This window comes from Lithobates pipiens, unplaced genomic scaffold (assembly GCF_037356315.1).
Source record: "Lithobates pipiens isolate NorthernLeopardFrog02 unplaced genomic scaffold, aLitPip1_a1.2 Scaffold_25, whole genome shotgun sequence".
Classification (NCBI taxonomy): domain Eukaryota; kingdom Metazoa; phylum Chordata; class Amphibia; order Anura; family Ranidae; genus Lithobates; species Lithobates pipiens.
In genome coordinates, this window is record NW_027507787.1 from 148,618,689 (window position 1) to 148,639,283 (window position 20,595).

At 46.7% G+C, this 20,595-nt stretch overlaps 1 protein-coding gene across 1 annotated transcript in view; it reads right to left on the reverse strand.

Moving 5' to 3' along the window:
* VWA2 (von Willebrand factor A domain containing 2) overlaps positions 1-20,595 on the reverse strand; it is a 128,310-nt gene that overhangs the window by 9,508 nt on the left and 98,207 nt on the right. Inside the window, exons 13-14 of the mRNA XM_077454980.1 lie at positions 10,554-11,105; positions 7,703-7,825 (exon numbers count right to left, since the gene is read on the reverse strand). Coding sequence (XP_077311106.1) covers positions 7,703-7,825; positions 10,554-11,105 — 675 coding nt within the window. The remainder of the gene's footprint in view (positions 1-7,702; positions 7,826-10,553; positions 11,106-20,595) is intronic.

Below are 20,595 nucleotides of genomic sequence, written 5' to 3' on the forward strand. Positions count from 1 at the left end.
AACAAGCATCAGCCGATGCACTGAGGTCTACCTTGTAGAACTTGGTAAACGTATGGACAGACGACCAGGTTCCCACCTTACACACCTGAGCGACAGACGCTTGGTGTCGGAAGGCCCAAGATGTACCGATTGCTCTTGTAGAGTGGGCCGTGACTGGAAAGGGGGGCACCTGCCCCTTCAAGGAGTAGGCTTGGACTACGATCTGTCTGATCCACCTGGAAATGGTGGCCGACAAGACCGCCATGCCTTTCTTTGGACCAGCCATCGAAACAAACAGTGAGTCTGACTTCGAAAGGGAGCCGTGGCAGACAAGTGCACCTTCAGAGCCCTAACCACATCGTGAGCGTGAAGGGCCGCCTCCTTGGGGTGCTTCGGCTTAGGACACAACGATGGTAATACAATGTCCTCATTGATATGAAAAGCCAAAATCACCTTTGTTAGAAAGGACGGTTGCGGACGCAACACCACCTTATCCCTGTGGATGACCAGATAAGGCGACTTGCAGGGCAAGGCTGCCAATTCCGAAAACCTCCTGGCCGATGTTATGGCCACTAGAAAGACCACCTTCTGTGAAAGGGTCAACAGGGGAATCTCCCTGATATTCTCAAACGGCAGCTTCTGAAGCCCCGACAACACCAAGTTCAAATCCCACGGGGGTAACGGAGGATGCACCGGAGGGACTACATGTCATACCCCCTGAACAAAGGTACTCACTAACGAGTGAGACGCCAGGGGTCGCTGAAAAAATAGACAGCCAGGGCTGAAATCTGCCCCTTAAATGGTGCTCCACGCCAATTTCTGGTCCACTCCATGCTGAAGAAACAGCAGAATCCTCGATATAGAAAAGGAGCGTGGATGCCACCCTTTCACCTCACACATGGAGATGTAGGCCTTCCAGGTGCGATGGTATATTTTCCGCGCGCCCTCAGCATAGTTGGAATCACCGAGTCCGACAGACCCCAGTTGCCCAGCACCTGGCTCTCAATAGCCATGCTGTTAAAGCCAGCGATGGTAAAACAGGGTGAAAGATTGGACCTTGAGATAGGAGGTGCTCCCGCAGTGGCAGTCGCCAGGGAGCGTCTGCCAACAGGCGCACCAAGTCTGCGTACCAGGGGCAACCAGGATTACTGGAATCCCCTCGGCTTCCACTCTGCGACGTAGATGTGGCAACAGTTTCAGTGGAGGAAAAGCTGGTACTAATCCCATGGAGCCACCAGCGCGTCTGACGCGTCTCCCCACGGATCTCTCGTCCTGGACATGAATCTCAGCACCTTCCGATTGAGACGGGAGGCCAAGATATCCACATCTGGCATGCCCCATTTCAGGCACAGCCGCTGGAATATCTCCGGATGCAACACCCATTCTCCTGGGTCCAGCATCTGGCGGCTTAGATAGTCGGCCTGCCAATTTTCCACCCCGGGATGTAAATGGCTGACAGGGCCGGAACGTGTCGCTCTGCCCACGTAAGTATGTGAGCAACCTCCCGAGCAGCGGCTGAGCTTCTTGTTCCCCCTTGGTGATTTACGTATGCCACAGCCGTGGCATTGTCTGACTGAATCCTGGTCGGATGCCCTTGAAGACATGTCGACCATGTGTGGAGGCACAGCCTGATCGCTCTCAATTTCGAGCAGATTTTTCGGCAACTTGGATTCTTCTGCCGACCAGAGGCCCTGTGCCAACTGAATCCCCATCACTCCACCCCAGCCGGACAGACTGGCGTCTGTAGTGATCACCGTTCAGTTTAGAGGAAGAAACTATTTTCCGGACTGAATCACCGGGGACCTCAACCATCAGATCAGGGAATCCCTGACTGGTTGGCTCACCTGGATCTGCCGATCCAGGGACAACGGAGATTTGTCCCATTTCATCAATATCTCCTTCTGCAGGACTCTGGTGTAGAACTGGGCATAAGGTACTGCCTCTAAGGAGGTCACCGATAAGTGGGTGGGGGCAAACCTTCATGCAGTAGGACTTTTGGTCGCAGGCTTGCGGTTCCAGGGATGCCTCTGACAGTCCGTGGGCGTTCTGTCGGGCTGGGGGCGTGTTGCCGAAGCACCGGGCGGATGAAAAAGCCACTTGTGAGCGGAAAAAGAGGGCCCTTGCCTGTCGCGTGGCTCCTTAGCCTTCCTGGCCTGTGGGAGTAGTGTACTCTTACCACCAGTAGCATTCTTAATGTCATCCAACAAGGCTCCAAAACGCCGCTCGCCAAGGAAGGGAAGATCCATCAGGGCTTTCTTGGATGCCTGGTCAGCAGACCAGCATTTCAGCCAAATCAGGAGCCTCAGCACCACAGCTGACACTGAAGCCTTGGATAATAGAAGGAGAGTATCCAAGGCCGCGTCACAAACGTACTTAAGGCCTTGCACTAGTTGGTCTGCTAGCTCCACGCAGACAGGGGAGGCGTTCTGCTCTCCCAATTCGCAGTGCAAAAGTTTTGCCCACTCAGTGTCTGACACCAGTGCAGATGCCAGTACAGGTCGCACATCTGACCCCACAACCGTAAACAAGGAACGAGCCACCGCCCGGCCTCCCTATCTGCGGGATCCTTGAATGCAGGAGTCCCCTCAACCGGGATCGTGGTTACTTTATTTAACCTGGATACTGGGGGGTCCACGACCGTAGGAGCCGACCATTTCTTGAGAAGGCTTTCCTCAAAGGGGTAACGCAAGGCCAAATTCTTGGGGACTGAAAAGGTCCGTTGCGGGCGACCCTATTCCCCATAGATGAATTTGTCAAAATAAGTCAAATACGGGAACACCTTAGGTGAATGTGCTGGCTTGTGGGACCCAAAAGGGACCATACATCAGCAGTGGGATCCGCTGGCCCCTGAATCTTCAGGGCATCACGCACAGCTGTACTAAGTGCTTCAACAAGCGCTTTGTCGCATCCGGACCCGGACAGGGAATCATCCTCCCTGTCCGAATGATCCTGGTCAGCCTTGTCTGAAATGTCAGAGCAGGGGTCACCAGCCGCTGCAGGGCCCGAGTCTGGATCAGAGCTTTCCCCAGAGGACGGGGGCAGGGGCCTCTTAAGTGCACCTTTCCTTCCACGCGCCGCCTCTATCTTAGCAACAAAAGAGTCAAGGACCGCTGTCAGGGTGTCCATGCGCACCGCGCTATCCGCAGGTGACCCAGTTGCTATAGCCTGGATTTCGGGGGAAGAAACACCAGTTTCTGAAGCCATGCTGACCCTAGCCTGTCTGCCACCTGCAAGGTCCTCCTGCTGCCGCCACGTGGGGGGCTACTTAGTGCTAGACTCACCACCCCACCACCCTGGGGTGTTCTGTGAATGCCACTAGCAGTGCCTGTAATCCCTAGGAGGTTCCCAGTTGCAGAGAGGAGAAAACTGTCAGCAGCAGCTGCTTATAACAGCGGTGAAACATTCTGCAGAGCTAGCTTCAGCGTTCAGCAAGGAGCCATCCAACGTCCCGTACACACAGTGGACACAGGAAACAGCAAGTGAGAGCACATGTAATGCTGCCACAAGAGAACTGCGGTTAAAACGAACGCTCAGGCTTCAAGAAAATGGCCGCCGATGTAACTAATAGGAGATCCTAAAGAAGATGGCTGCTGAAGCTCACCAGAGGAATACAGGCTTTCCCACATCCAAGATGGCCTCCGGACAGGGCCATGCAGTGACAGAATAAACCTAGAACAGTGCTGCCTGCCTACAGCCAGAACAACCTCCCCAGACCCTTTTGGGACCCCCCAGACCGGGACCAGGACCAACGCCAGCCGCACAGAGCCCCCATAGGTGAGAGACCCAGCGAACCCCCCCCCCCCCCCACACACACCGCCTGCAGCGCATGCATGCACCCCCCTCAGAGGGGGGAAGGAGGGGAAGTAGGGACTTGAGAGTGAAGATAGGGAGGTGAGGTGGTCACCGATTCGACCCCCCAGGCAATGCCCAGCTGCTCACCCCACCGTAGCAGGGAGAGCCGTACTTGCCTATCCTGAAGAGCTGGGAGACATTCCATCACAAACCTACTACTGCGCAGTTACAGGGTAGCTGCTGTCCCGGTATACTGTGATCCAGACAACAGTAGCCCGGTCATATGTATACCCCAGAGTATTGAAGCTTACAGACCACCTCTGGAGCTGAGGCATGTCGTGGCCTGCCGAGCCGTAGCTGCGGCCTGCTCACGCTCGATGGCCGGACTGGGGAGATCTCAGGATCTTTCAGCTTGCGCACAAAACATCAAACCTGCAGCAAAAACATTGACCTAGAGGGCCCGCAGGGTTCCTAGGTCATTCTCCTTACTAGGCAAAATAAAAACGGAATCTGCTGGGAGCAGTGAGGAGGGTTGATAGCACAGGGTCTTCCCCCCTGGGGCGGGACTAAAAGTTCTGTGTATTGTGTAACAATTTTGCCTAGTTCTCCTAATGGCAGGCTATACAACCCATTTAGTTACAGAGAGGAGCTGTGTCGGTCGGTGAATATAAGAGAAACAGCCCTAAAGCATGTTGCCATCCCCATGCTTCACAGTAGGTATGGTGTTCTTTGATTGCAACTCAGCATTCGCTCTCCTCCAAAAACGACGAGTTGTGTTTCTACCAAACAGTTCTACTTTGGTTCCATCTGACATTCTCCCAATCCTCTTCTGGATCATCCAAATGCTCTCTAGCAAACCTCAGACGGGCCCGGACAAGTACTGGCTTAAGCAGGGGGATACGTCTGGCACTGCAGGATCTGAGTCCCAGCTGGTGTAGTGTGTTACTGATGGTAGCCTGTGTTACGTTGGTCTCAGCTCTCTGCAGGTCATTCACTAGGTCCCCCCCGCGTGGTTCTGGGATTTTTGCTCACCGTTCTTGTGATCATTTTGACCCCACGGGGTGAGATTTTGCGTGGAGCCCCAGATTGAGGGAGATTATCAGTGGTCTTGTATGTCTTCCATTTTCTAACTATTGCTCCCACAGTTGATTTCTTAATACCAAACTGCTTGCCTATTGCAGATCCAGTCTTCCCAGCCTGGTGCAGGTCTACAATTTTGTTTCTGGTGTCATTCAACAGCTCTTTGGTCTTCACCATAGTGGACTTTGGAGTGTGACTGTTTGAGGTTGTGGACAGGTGTCTTTTATACTGATAAGTTCAAACAGGTGCCGTTAATACAAGTAATGAGTGGAGGACCGAGGAGCCTCTTAAAGAAGATACAGGTCTGTGAGAGCCAGAAAACTTGCTTGTTTGTAGGCGACCAAATACTTATTTTCCACCATAATTTGCAAATAAAAACTTTCAAAAATCAGACAATGTGATTTGTCTGGATTTGTGTCCACATATTGTCTCTCATAGTTGAGGTATACCTATGATGACAATTACAGGCCTCTCATCTTTTTAAGTGGGAGAACTTGCACAATTGGTGGCTGACTAAATACTTTTTTACCCCACTGTATTTGTAGCACACAAAGTGGATTTATATTCTTTGTGGCTTGAGGAATATATTTAAATCAAATTTCAGCATTTTCAATTCCAACACCAACTCAATAATAACAGGTTTATTTCTTTACTTTGTCTTTTCTTCCTTATTCTTCTATTCACTGCCCTAGTTACGCTAGTTATGTATTTTCTAATGCTTTGATTAGGAAATGATGATGTGATAACTTTATAGGCAGTCCTCCTCTTAGCACTCATTCCAAAATATTACAGCAAAAGCTCCATCCAAAAGGGGAAGTTCCGCTTTAAGGACTCATCCCCCACTCCTCTTGAACAATTGGCACTTTTGAGCAGCGGGGTTGGGGCAGCAGGGTTTACCCGATTTTGACAGATACTCGCTCCCACTTCCGCTCTGACCGCCCGGGCGATTGGAGCAGAAGTTCTCCTTCCTCCCTGCAGTCTTCTGGTACGCGTGACAGGTCCCAGAAGAATGCATCCACCATTCATGATGTGCAGCGCTATTTCCGCATGCACAGTGGGCACCTAGCTGTGAAGCCGTAAGCTGTCACAACTAGGTGTCCATAGTGAACATGCCGGCAGACAACGGGTGAGCCAGAGTAGGGTGAGCAAACCACTGGATAGTGGGACAGGTAAGTGGCTGTTTTTGTAGCTTCTGACTTATTTTTTACAGGAGACTGGAACGACACTTTAAAGTGTAAGAACACCCTACACCCTTCTCTGGTCCCCGCTGCACTGAAGTCCGTGGAAGATTAGCTGTCACTACCCATGCAGCTGGTGAAGCCTTGCAGGGATTTGAAAGGCCACTCTCCTAAAGCTGCTTACACACTGGAGCGGGCGGACGTTGACGGTAAAATGCTGCTAGTTTTAGCGGCACTTTACCGTCATTTTAGTGGCGCTATTCAGCCACTAGCAGGGCACTTTTAACCCCTACTAGAGGCCAATGAAGGGGTTAAGTGCCCTGTGTAGTGCTGCCGCTGAAGCGATTTGCAGGCGCTTCAGCCGGGCAGAAGCAGTGGAGGAGCGGTATATACACCGCTCCTTCACAGCTTCAAAGATGCTGCTTGCAGGAATTTTTTTCGCGTGAAAGCACTTGGGCTTTCACACAGACTGCAGTTTTTCAAACACTTTACAGGTGCTATTTTTAGCCCAAAAGCACCTAAAAACACACCCCAGTGTGAAAGGGGTCTTAGGGCTTTTGGAACAGATCAAATCTGATTGGTCAAAGTGGTCTTGTGCCCGCACTTCAGAATTGTTTTAATCTGTCACAGAAGCCCAGAGGAGAGAAGTGGAAATGAATGGGGCTTTAAGAATTCCCAGACTACTGCAAGGGCAGTATTACTGCCAGAAGTTTTCCTCCCCCTGCCCAGGGCCGTTTTTAAGGCAGGGAAAAGGGGGCAGCTGCCCTGGGGCCTGTCATTGTTGTGGGGCCCAAAGCAGATGCCTCATACTTGCCAACTACACTGGTTTAAATTCCCTCGTCCCTTGAGGTTTTAGTCCTGTGCTGTGTCCCAATATCTCAGTGTGAAGTGCTGCTACTAATGCTGCCCATCTCTGCCCTATTGTGGTGTACAGATGACTCACATGCAGACACGGTGTTTACATGTAAATTACCGAAATTCATATGTAAATCGGGGTGACATTCATATGTAAATTGCAGCGGCCAGCAGCATTGATATGTATATCATGCACCACAGTAATCTCTAGCAACCAATCAACAAGCAGAAATCATGTGCTGTACCTCTAGCAACTAATCAGTGAGCCGTAATGTGGGCTGTACCTTTGGCAACCAGTCAGTGAGTGGTAATGATACACTGTAACCCCTGGCAACCAGCCTGATCTGATTCAGTAAACTGAACTTGAGTCTAGCTGCTATTTATTGTATGTCTCAGAGCAGGTGTAGAGTGAAACTGCATGGGGGGCGGCCAAGAAAAGTTTTGCCCAGGGTCCAATCAATATTAAAGACGGCCCTGCCCAAAACCTTCTGGGACATGTCACAGTTCCCAGAAGACTGTGCGACCAGTCACAAAGCTCAGCTTGTACATGTGCGGGGGAAGCCGGCTGAGAAGTCTCAAGGAATCACAGCTGGCTGCCCACAGTAAATATGCTGGCAATGAGGACCTGAAAACCAGTGTAGAACTGGTTTGTATGAGGACAGCGCTGGATCCCTGGACAGGCGAGTGTCCTTTTATTTTAAAGTCAGCAGCTACAGTATTTTTATCTGTTGAGAAATAATTTGAATTTTATTCAAACAGGGCGAAAAACGGCTTTAATCTCTTCAGTAATCTGACATATCACCAGAAGTTCTACTTACGGTTCTCACAGTGTGGCCCATCCCATCCGTGGCATTCGCAGTAGTAGCTGTTGTGTCGCAGGATGCAAACTCCTCCATTCATACATGGATTAGGTTTACATGGACTCACTTTGGATTTTGCCTCTGAAATGCAGAAAGGTCACAGTGAGCAAAATTTTCTGTACAGCCTCTCAGAATCCTGTGTGATGGGAGTACCCTGTAATAGGCATTTTGATAAAGATTTTTTACATACAAAAATGTTTATTCATTAAACTTTTCCCTGCCAGAGGAGATCTTGAATTTTTTTGCACAAATTTAAAAAATGTTAGCCCGGGAGATTAGACAAAACCCCTAAACATTATATAGTTTCTGAAAGCAGACACCCCAGTGAATAAAAAAAGTAGTAGTTCCAATTTATTATGTCACACGATATTACCATCTAGGAAAAACATTTCAGTAGAAAAACACAATTTTAGGGCAAACGCAATAAACTACCCACATTTTTGGTAAAATATAAAAGCTGAGGTTGCACTGAGTAAATAGATACCCAACATGTCATACCTTAAGCCCTGGTTCACATTGGTGCATTTTGAAGTTCGATTCGACATGTCAAAATGGTGGAAATTGTGCCATCCTAATCGGTGCGATGCTGCATTTGCGGCGCCGCACACATTTCAAAATGTAGTTTCTGTACTACTTTTTGCAGTTTTGGTGTGTGATTTCCACTGACATCTGTGCAGAAACCTCCACAAATGTCTGTGAAATCGCAGCCGAAATCAGGACCGACATGCAGGAGTAAAATCATCCTTCATTCCTGCAGCTCAGCGTGAACCTGGGCTAAGTCTGTGTGCGCCCGTGAAATGGCAACAAACTTTAATACCCTATATTATCTATAGGCGACAGTTCAAAAGCCCCCTATAGGTCATCAGTTTAGTGTTACGTAGGTCAGGTTCTAGAATTATTGCTCTCACCCAGCGTGCATGGCGATATGTAACGTGCATCGCAGATTGACAGTTTCACACAGAAAAGCCAGCCTCCCCCCCCCCCCCCACCCCGCGTGTATATGAGAACGTGGTAGCCTTTAACCACTTGGCGCCCATACTACGTCTATTGACATCATGGGCTTTCGGTGGTTATATCTGAATGATGCCTGAGGCATTTCTGCGTTTTCAGCCGGCGATTCCCTGCACCATAAGAACGATCATAGCGGCTGTTCCGCCGTTTGATCGTTCTTACGGGCGGCGGGAGGGGACTCCCCCCCCTCCGGTGCTTGTACCGACTCGCCGCTTCCATCGGTGAGTCGGTGACAGGATCCGCCGGCCCCCGCCAGTTACCATAGAGATTTCCGGCGGAACAGATTGTCCCCGGAGTCTCTATGATCGTTTGGAGGCCGGGCGCGATGTTACGACGTCACGCCCTGCCTTGGTATTCAAATTAACAGCGCCGATTTGGCAGGGAAGCCAGGATCGTTTTATTTTTTATTTTTATTTTATTCTTCCCAGCCTAGAGGTGAGATATGGGGTCTTATTGACCCCATATCTCACTGTAAATATGTCCGATCGTGCCATATTCCTCTTACAAGGGATGTTTACATTCCTTGTAATAGGAATAAAAGTCAATTTTTTTTAAGTGTAAAACTAAAAAAATAAAAATAAAATTAACAATAAAAAAATTTAAAGCGACCCTGTCCCCGTGAGCTCGCACACAGAAGCAAACGCATACGTAAGTCCCGCCCACATATGAAAATGGTGTTCAAACCACACATGTGAGGTATCACCGCGAACGTTAGAGCGAGAGCAATAATTCTAGCTCTAGACCTCCTCTGTACCCAAAAACATGTAACCAGTAAAAAAATTTAAAGTGTCGCCTATGGGGATTTTGAAAAACCAAAGTTTGGCGCCATTCCACGAGCGTGTGCAATTTTGAAGCGTGACATGTTGGGTATCTATTTACTCGGCGTATCCTCCTCTTTCACATTATGCAAAAAAATTGGGCTAACTTTACTGGTTTTTTTTTTAAGCATGAAACTTTTTTTTCTGAAAAAAACGTGTTCGAAAAATTGCTGCGCAAATACTGTGCGAGATAAAAAGTTGCAACGACTGCCATTGTATTCTCCAGGGTGTTTGCTAAAAAAAAAAATATATAATGTTTGGGGGTTCTATGTAATTTTCTAGCAAAAAAATAAGGAATTTTACATGTAGGAGAGAAATGTCAGAATTGGCCTGGGCGCGAAGTGGTTAAAAAAAAAAAAGGGGGGGGGGGGGGGGGTAGAAGTTATGTGCTTGGGTTTAACTTTTTTTTTGTAAAAAAAAAAAATATTTTTCTTTTACCCTTTTTTCCCCCCCATCAAATGGGAGACAAAAAATTCCCTATGTGATAATTTTTAGCTGCAGATTCTCTTTAATGAGACATGCAGCGTCTAAAAAACCTGTGTGTCATCTTCAAAACATTGCTTTCTGGCTAGGCTAGCCAGGGACACAGAGGCTGACCCAAAAGTGACATCAAAGATGTCGCTTTCTGGGTCACAGCAAGAAGGACGGATGTGTGTCTGCTCTTATCCTTCCCCTCTACCCGGCAAAATGTCGGTCCCGGGCCCACAGGTGGGCAAGCGGAGCCTGGAAAACATGGAGGGGCGCTGGTACTGGGTGTGTGTGGAGGCAATTGGGCGGCAGTGCCAGAATACTTTCACCTTGAAGGCAGGACTCTGCCTGTCAGTTTTACGCACAATCCCAGTGGTTGCAGGACAGGAAGTGAAGGAAACTCTTTAAACTGGACTCAGGCAGCATATATTAAAAAACTTACAGTGGTTCTAACCATTCTTTACCAGATACAAAATACGTTTTGTCTGGAGATACACATTAAGGCAATTCACCTTCACACACACGCTGTACGATGTCATCCTCATACTGGCTGAGCACATTGTAGCTCGGTATGTGAGTGAGGAATCGGTCTGATCCCGCTATTCTCAGCAGTGCATTCCTTTGAATCCTCCCTATACCAATGACAAATACAGAAATCCCATCTTCCCGCAACTTCTGTGCGGGAACCGCTGCATCTTCTGCTCCGCGCCCATCACTCAGAACGATCACAGCCTTCTTTACTCCAGGCCGAGCACCCTTCTGGATGGACATGACATCATTGTGGATATGTAGAAGAGCGTTTCCAGTGGATGGTAAACCTCCCAGATAAGGGGCCCGGTTTATGGCACTGATGAGGCCCGATACAGTTTCATGAGCATCCAGACTAAAGATTGTCCCAGGCTTGTTGCTATATGTAACAAGTCCCAGCTGGGTGATATCCCGATTTATGTCAAACTGGAGGGAGACCATTGTTACAAAGTTCAGCAGACGATTAAAATTTTCTTGTCCAACACCAGAGGAGGCATCCAACATGAAGACCAAGTCCAGAGGTTGTGCCTGGCAACCTGGAAGAGACAACCAAGTGTTATTAGGTGGCTGCATGAATTTCTGTGTGTGGATTCAGTACCGCTGGCTATAAAGTTTACAACAAGCTTTAACTTACTATACCATATCTATTCAAAGACTAATATTCCAGGTAGACGATAAAATATTCAAGTTGAATTCACTTCTCTATTTCTTAAGAAATGTTTACACATGTTCTAATTAGTACAGGTGTGGCACTCTGCCTTAATATTGGCTATTAATCCCCCCCCGAAGAGGTTGACTGGGAGGGTCAGCACTGTAGGTAAATGGCAACGGCCAAAATCAATAGCTCCGCAGAATGTAAATTATAAGGTCTGACCTGCTCATCTCCCTGACATCAGTGAAATCCTGTTAAGTTTGTTCCCCAAGGCTGATCTGAGGTCTGAAGTGTATGGATTGGGGCTGATCTGAGGTCTGAAGTGTATGGATTGGGGCTGATCTGAGGTCTGAAGTGTATGGATTGGGGCTGATCTGAGGTCTGAAGTGTATGGATTGGGGCTGATCTGTAGCCTGCAATGTAGAGATTGGGGCTGATCTGAAGCCTGCAATGTAGAGATTGGGGCTGATCTGAAGCCTGCAATGTAGAGATCGGGGCTGATCTAAGGCCTGAAGTGTATTGATCGGGGATGATCTGAGGTCGGAAGTGTATGGATTGAGGATAATCTGAGGTCTGCAGCAGAGGCGGCTCTAGACTTTCTGAGGCCTTAGGCAAAACTTAGACATGAGGCCCCACTCACGCCCATAATGGGAAAAATATTATAAAAATGATAAAAATTAACTGTATGAATGCATATATTAACTTAATTCCTATGAACTATGAATTCACCGTTTCTATAAATTTCTCTAGCCAATTATTCTTTAATCAAATATCATTAAACATAGGGTGGGTGGGTATATATGTTACACGCACACAGATATAGATCAAATTGTGCAGCTGCCTACTCATTATCCTTTGTGCTGTCTCATAAATGTGAAATTAATTTGTCAACAAAGTATAAAACAAAAAAAAAAGTAATTTTACAACATATTCTAAAACATAACCTGTTTAATGCAACAAGTCCAATCCAGCTAAGGAGCAGTCCCAGCTGAGGGATATAGTCATAGTCCAACCCAGCTGATAGACATAGTCCGACCCATCCAATCCAGCTAAGGGACAGTCCCAGATAAGAGACAGCCCAGCTAAGAGACAGTCCAATCCAGCTAAAGGACAGTCACCGACCTCACATCCATGATACAAGAGATGGTCAGAGACTGTGTACGGGCAATAATACAGGAGATGGTCAGAGACTGTGTGTGGACAATGATACAGGAGATGGTCAGAGACTGTGTGTGGACAATGATACAGGAGATGGTCAGAGACTGTGTGTGGACAATGATACAGGAGATGGTCAGAGTCTATGCAGACAATTATACAGGAGACGGTCAGAGACTGTGCAGACAATGATACAGGCAAGGGTCAGAGACTGTGGACAATGATACAGGAGATGGTTTTATTATGGTAATGACAAGCAAACTCTTACCTGGCTAACATGGTATCAAACGTTGGAGCCACTGACAGGGTGCTGACAGACAATCATGCAGGAGATGGTCATAGACTGCGGAAAATTATACAGGAGATGGTCAGAGACTGTGTGTGGACAATGAATCAGGAGATGGTCAGAGACTGTGTGTGGACAATGAATAAGGAGATGGCCAGAGACTGTGTGTGGACAATGATACAGGAGACGGTCAGAGACTGTGTGTGGACAATGATACAGGAGACGGTCAGAGACTGTGTGTGGACAATGATACAGGAGACGGTCAGAGACTGTGTGTGGACAATGATACAGGAGACGGTCAGAGACTGTGTGTGGACAAGGATACAGGAGACGGTCAGAGACTGTGTGTGGACAAGGATACAGGAGACGGTCAGAGACTTGCAGAGACAATGATACAGGAGACGGTTTTATTATGGTAATAACAAGCAAACTCTTACCTGGCTAACACGGTATGAAAAGTTGGAGCCACTGACAGGGTGCTGACAGACAATCATGCCACAAAGATGCAGGAGATGGTCAGATACTGTGCGCAGATAATGATACAGGAAATGGTCAGAGACTGTCGGCGGACAATGATACAGGAGCCACTGTGCCATCAAAAGCAGCCACCGTGCCAGTAATCGCAGCCACTGTGTCATCAAACACAGCCACTGTGTCATCAAACGCAGCCACTGTGCCCTCAAACGCAGCCACTGTGCCAAAACGCAGCCACTGTGCCCATCAATTGCAGCCACTGTGCCCATCAAACTCAGCCACTGTGCCCATCAAATGCAGCCACTGCGCCATCAAACGCAGCCACTGTGCCATCAAACGCAACCACTGTGCCATCAAACGCAGCCACTGTGCCCTCAAACGCAGCCACTGTGCCCTCAAACGCAGCGACTGTGCCCTCAAACGCAGCCACTGTGCTCATCAATTGCAGCCACTGTGCCCATCAAATGCAGCCACTGCGCCATCAAACACAGCCACTGTGCCATCAAACGCATCCACTGTGCCATCAAACGCAGCCACTGTGCCCATCAAACGCAGCCACTGCGACATCAAACGCAGCCACCGTGCCAACAAAAGCAGCCACCGTGCCATCAAACACAGCCACTGTGCCCATCAATTGCAGCCACTGTGCCATCAAACTCAGCCACTGTGCCCATCAAATGCAGCCACTGCACCATCAATTGCAACCACCATGCCATCAAACTCAGCCACTGTGCCCATCAAATGCAGCCACTGCGCCATCAAACGCAGCCACTGTGCCATCAAACGCAGCCACTGTGCCCTCAAACGCAGCCACTGTGCCCTCAAACGCAGCCACTGTGCCCTCAAACGCAGCCACTGTGCCCATCAATTGCAGCCACTGCGCCATCAAACACAGCCACTGTGCCATCAAACGCAGCCACTGTGCCCATCAAACGCAGCCACTGTGCCCATCAAACGCAGCCACTGCGACATCAAACGCAGCCACCGTGCCAACAAAAGCAGCCACCGTGCCATCAAACACAGCCACTGTGCCCATCAATTGCAGCCACTGTGCCATCAAACTCAGCCACTGTGCCCATCAAATGCAGCCACCGTGCCCATCAAATGCAGCCACTGCGCCATCAATTGCAGCCACCGTGCCATCAAACTCAGCCACTGTGCCCATCAAATGCAGTCACTGCGCCATCAAACGTAGCCACTGTGCCCATCAAACGCAGCCACTGTGCCATCAAATGCAGCCACTGTGCCATCAAACGCAGCCACTGTGCCATCAAACACAGCCACCGTGCCCATCAAATGCAGCCACTGTGCCCATCAATTGCAGCCACCGTGCCCATCAATTGCAGCCACCGTGCCATCAAACTCAGCCACTGTGCCCATCAATTGCAGCCACCGTGCCATCAAACTCAGCCACTGTGCCCATCAATTGCAGCCACCGTGCCATCAAACTCAGCCACTGTACCCATCAAATGCAGTCATTGCGCCATCAAACGCAGCCACTGTGCCATCAAACGCCGCCACTGTGCCATCAAACGCAGCCACTGTGCCCATCAATTGCAGCCACTGTGCCATCAAACACAGCCACCGTGCCCATCAAATGCAGCCACCGTGTCATCAAACTCAGCCACTGTGCCCATCAAATGCAGCCACTGTGCCATCAATTGCAGCCACCGTGCCATCAAACTCAGCCACTGTGCCCATCAAATGCAGTCACTGCGCCATCAAATGCAGCCACTGTGCCAGCAAACGCAGCCACTGTGCCCATCAAACGCAGCCACTGTGCCATCAAACGCAGCCACTGTGCCCATCAAACTCAGCCACTGTGCCATCAAACGCAGCCACTGTGCCATCAAACACAGCCACCGTGCCCATCAAATGCAGCCACTGTGCCATCAAACGCAGCCACTGTGCTCAATAATTGCAGCCACTGTGCCATTAAACCCAGCCACTGTGCCATCAATTGCAGCCACCATGCCATCAAACACAGCCACTGTAAAGCATCCTCAGTAAAGCAGATGAAAAGTTATTTTTAGAATGTGTGAAAATAAAACTGTCTTGTCAATGCAGAGTTAATATGGCCTTTGGACTCTTAGATTTGGTGGGGGTGCATTGTTGTTAGGTTTTTCATATATATATATATATATATATATATATATATATATATATATATATATATATATATATATATATATGAAAAACCTATATATAAACTGTACCTGATGATCCTGCTCCTCGCCTTGGTGACAAATTGGTAAAGGCAGCAGGACTCAGTTGGAGAAGCAACACATGATGTTCTAGCTCTGCCCTGCAGTGCAATCTGGGAGTTGTAGTCTCTGCAGAGCACAGGCACCAGACGGCCATGTTAAAGTCTATGTGCCTGTGCTCTGTGGGAGAACTACAATTCCCGGCATGCAATGGGGCCGCCGTTAGGGGAAGGAAGGGCTAGGACTCGGAGGACAGCGCTGCTGCTATTGGACACACAGGCAGCCTAAGCCATGCATATTAGACAGTCGGACATACTCTTATCACCCCCCTCATCCACCGCCGCGGAGCTCACTCTGTCTGCAGCTGTGTGCAGCGCGCCCGCCGCTCGCTCACCCCGCCGTTTGAGAGACACTCCACACAGCAGCAGACAGTGCAGCACAACACCTCAGAGACAAATTAGGCAATCGCTCGATGGCGAGGCCCTTCCTGTGGGCGAGGCCTAAGGCAATCGCCTAATTTGCCTAATTAAAGAGCCGCCTCTGGTCTGCAGTGTATAGATTGGGGCTGATCTGAGGTCTTATGTATATGGATTGGCACTGATCTGAAATATGTGCTCTGTGGCTGACCTGAGGTCCAAAGTATATGGACTGTAGCTGATCTAAGATCTAAAGTGTTTGCACTGGGGCTGGTGAGAAGAGCATGCAATACAGAAGCATGTGTGCAGTTGAAATTATTATTGTACAGGCCAGAACTACCACAGTTAAGCCATCGGTTTATTTTTCTTTATATGCAACTATGAAAATGCTTTGCATATGCTCCAGTTAATCAATGTTTGCAGTCTTACTTGCATTGCTAATGAAATTTTTTAAAATAATTTTTATTATATAATACATGAGTTTAACTTGCCATTAGCAGCACAACTATGAGCACAAAAAATAAAAACTAAAGCCGGTCATACACTAGTAGATTGTTCAACAAACGTTCATATGCATATTCATACATTCTTACTAACACATTTTATGACTTGATGAGTGTTGTTTTAAAGTACTTTAATTTTTAGGCTTTTGACATTTTCGATTTTTACAACAAATAGATTTCCCTGAACTAAAACCACATGCACTGTTAAAAAAAAAAAAAAAAATTAAATCCTGCTCCTTTGTATTTTCTGTCTCCCTACTAATGTCATTTTAGCTGCACAAACGATTTGAAAATCATGAACATGAAAATTCCTACAAAAGTTTGAACAAAAATCTACTGGTGTATGTGCAGTTTGAGAGTACACTGTGCTACCATTCACTGTCATGCAGGTTGTTGAATACTTGTGAACATGACACTAATATGGAAAAGGTTGCTGACCTCTGCTACTCTGTATTGAATGGAGCCATCAGTCTAAACCTGGAAGCTCACCGACAGGTTTTTTTTTTTTTTTTTTTTTTTTTTTTATAGGTGGAAACAGAGTCACATTACGATTTGCTCTTCTCCTAGTTTCAAGAGCCAAAACAATCATAAATGTGAAGGACATCAATCAATGAAATTACACTACAGAGGAATTCCGTTTTTGGTGATTTAAACTGAGAAATGCTCAACACAATGTGTGGCAGATTTCTATGCAGCATATAATTTCATGTGTGAACTTTTCAATCAAAAGCTGACAGAGCTGCTGGCGCAATCCTGGCTGGAATATAACCATAAAACTCCAAAATATCCCTTTAAGAGCATATCAATGGGAAATCCCATCACCAAAATCAACAATCAGAACACAAGTTTAAATACTTAAAGTCTACAGTTTGAAGACCAAAATGAGTTCTCAATGTCTACTCTATATTGCAGCTGTGTACTATGAATGCACAGATGTGCACGCCCTTAGTCCTGTGACTGCGCTGTCGTGAGACTATTATAAACCAATCAGCGTAGTTTCTGATCATGTGATCGCCAGACCATTGTTCCTAATTTTTACTGACAGTCTGACTGGAATGGTACCAGCGGATTTGAGAAAAGCCAATGTAGCACCAATATTTTAACAAGGGCCAAAATACATCCCTGGGAATAACAAGCCACTTAGCCCAACATCAATAGTATGCAAGCTCTTGGAGGGGATGTTAAGGGACTATATACAAGATTTTAGTAATGGATTCATGAAGAATCGTTCTTGCCAAACCAATCTATTAACCTTCTATGAGGAGGTGAGATGCCATCTAGATAAAGAATAAAGGAAGGCCCGTGAACGTGGTGCATCTGGATTTTGCAAAAGCATTTGATACAGTTACCCATAAAATGTTTACTGTACAAAATAAGGCCCGTTGGCATGGACCATAGGGTAAGTACATGGATTGAAAACTGGCTACAGGGGCGAGTTCAGAGGGTAGTGATAAATGGGGAGTACTCGGAATGGTCCGGGGTGGGTAGTGGTGTCCCCCAGGGTTCTGTGCTGGGACCAATCCTATTTAATTTGTTCATAAATGACCTGGAGGATGGTGTAAACAGCTCAATCTTTGTATTTGCGGAAGAAAATAATCTAAGCAGGGCAATAACTTCTCCGCAGGATGTGGAAATTTTGCAAGAAGATCTGAATAAATGGGGTGGGCAACTATATGGCAAATGAGGTTTAATGTAGAAAAAGTAAAATAATGCATTTGGGTGGCAAAAATATGAATGCAATCTATACACTGGGTGGAGATCCTCTGGGGGAATCTAGGATGGAAAAGGACCTGGGAGTCCTAGTAGATGACAGGCTCAGCAATGGCATGCAATGCCAAGCTGCTGCTAACAAAGCAAACAGAATATTAATTCTCCCGCTCTACAAGACTCTGGTCCAGCTGCACATAGAGTATGCTGTCCAGTTCTGGGCACCAGTCCTCAGGAAGGATGTACTGGAAATGGAGCGAGTGCAAAGAAGGGCAACAAAGCTGATAAAGGGTCTGGAGGATATTAGTTATGAGGAAAGGTTGTGAGCACAGAACTTATTCTCTCTGGAGAAGAGACGCTTGAGAGGGGATAGGATTTAAATGTATAAATATTGTACTGGTGACCCCACAAAAGGGATAAAACTTTTCTGCAGAAAGGAGTTTAATAAGACACGTGGCCACTCATTAAAATGAGAAGAAAAGAGGTTTAACCTTAAAGTACGTAGAGGGCTCTTTACTGCAAGAGCGGCAAGGATGTGGAATTCCCTTCCACAGGCGGTGGTCTCAACAGGGGGGCATCGATGGTCTCAAAAAACTATTAGATAAGCACCTGAACAACCACAACATACAGGAATATACAATGTAATACTGACATATAATCACACACATTGGTTGGACTTGATGGTGTCTTTTTTCAACCTCACCTAATATGTAACTATGATCACCATAAAAGCCTATCAAGATAATCATTAGACGTGTGTTTCAAATGTCTCCAGCCTGCAGAGGGCAGTGTGCCTCTCTGTGTGCAAAGGGAAAAAGTTAGAAACAAGCATAAAAAATAATATAATATCATATATATACATATATATATATATATATATATAAAAATAAATTAAAAAAAATGCAAATTGTTTCCATATTATGATTCATTTGTCAGCCTATTAAAAAAAAAAAGTGTTCTACACACACCCCAAAAAAAACATAAATCACAGTCTGCAAGGCATGTGTAATAAATAGGTCCTGTCCTTCTGACCCTTCCCCTATGCATTTGCTTGCAATTATTGACTGTTGAAATGATATCTGATGTATAAAACACATCACACTGGAATAGCTGCTGTGTGGACTGTCTGATACGAAGTTTAAAAACATTGCCCAGACCTGGCAAAGTACCACCACTGTTAGGCCAGCCATAGATGGATCAAATGTTGGACAGTTCAGCAGGGACTGGCTGAGATTCGATCCATCTATGGGCAGGCTGGTTGTACCCAAGTTGATCCATTGACTGACCTCAGTACAACCCGCCAGTTGGATTTGTGTATGCGATTACTGCTGGTGGCTGTAGCTGCTTGCAGTGATCATTGTGTTCTGCAGGTAGGCATGGCTTACTGTCCACAGAACACAATAGTGCTGCAGGCAGCATTTGAGGAATCAAGCGATTTTCTTTCCTTCCACCCATGGTGGAAGGAAAGAAAATCATATTTATGGTTTGCTTTACTTTTTTATCTACTCTATTTCATTTATATGCAGATCAAAGACAATAAACATAATAAAATGTCTTGCAATTTAGGCCCTTATTAACCCTTACTTTACCTTAATCATCCCCAATTAACTCCTTTCCATGCTGATTTTTATTTCTATTTTTCTAATCATCAATATATAATGTTTAAGCTTTTTTATTTCTTTTGTTTGTTCATTTTTTAGTAGCACATAAAAAAAAATGCAGAAAAAAAGCTTTTTATTAAAAAATAGCTTTACAAGGCTTTCTACATGAATCAAAATTCTAGTGGCATAAAAAAAAAAAAAAAAAAGTTGTTTTTGTCTATAGACTGCATAAAGAGAATTATTTTTGCAAGACAATTTTACCAAAGAAAGCCTTGTTTGTCCTAAAAATACTGTTTACCGTATTTATCAGCGTATAACACGCACATTCATTTTAAGAGGGAAGTTTGAGGAAAAAAAAATTAAATTTGAAGCAAAATAAATGCCAGTGCCCATCTGCAGCCCCACCATTGCCATCAATGCAGCCTGATCAATGACCATCTGCAGCCTCACCACTGCCGTCAATGCAGCAGCCTCACCACTGCCGTCAATGCAGCAGCCTCACCACTGCCGTCAATGCAGCAGCCTCACCACTGCCGTCAATGCAGCAGCCTCATGTAAAGGAACAGAAAAACTCTGGATAGCCGCACTCCGGATCAGGTGAAATAAGTAATGCCTTTATTGTTTCCACTCAAAAAATCTTCACATCATACAGATCACAACAGCAAAGGGACAAAGAAAATAGAGCAAAAAACTGACGCGTTTCACGCTAAAATTAGCGCTTATTCATAGCTAGCAGCCTCACCATTGCCGTCAAAGCAGCAGCCTCACCAATGTCATCAATGCAGAAGCCTCACCAATGCAGCAGCCTCACCATTGCCATCAATGCAGCAGCCTCACCATTGCCATCAATGCAGCAGCCTCACCATTGCCATCAATGCAGCAGCCTCACCATTGCCATCAATGCACTTTGATATCGTGAGGAAGAACTTAAGCCAAACTGTTTTCCTTTTGGATACAGTGAAGTAGGGTTATACCCATCAGATTGGTACCATCCGTGTCCCATTGCCAAAAATTTTCCTTCACTTCCT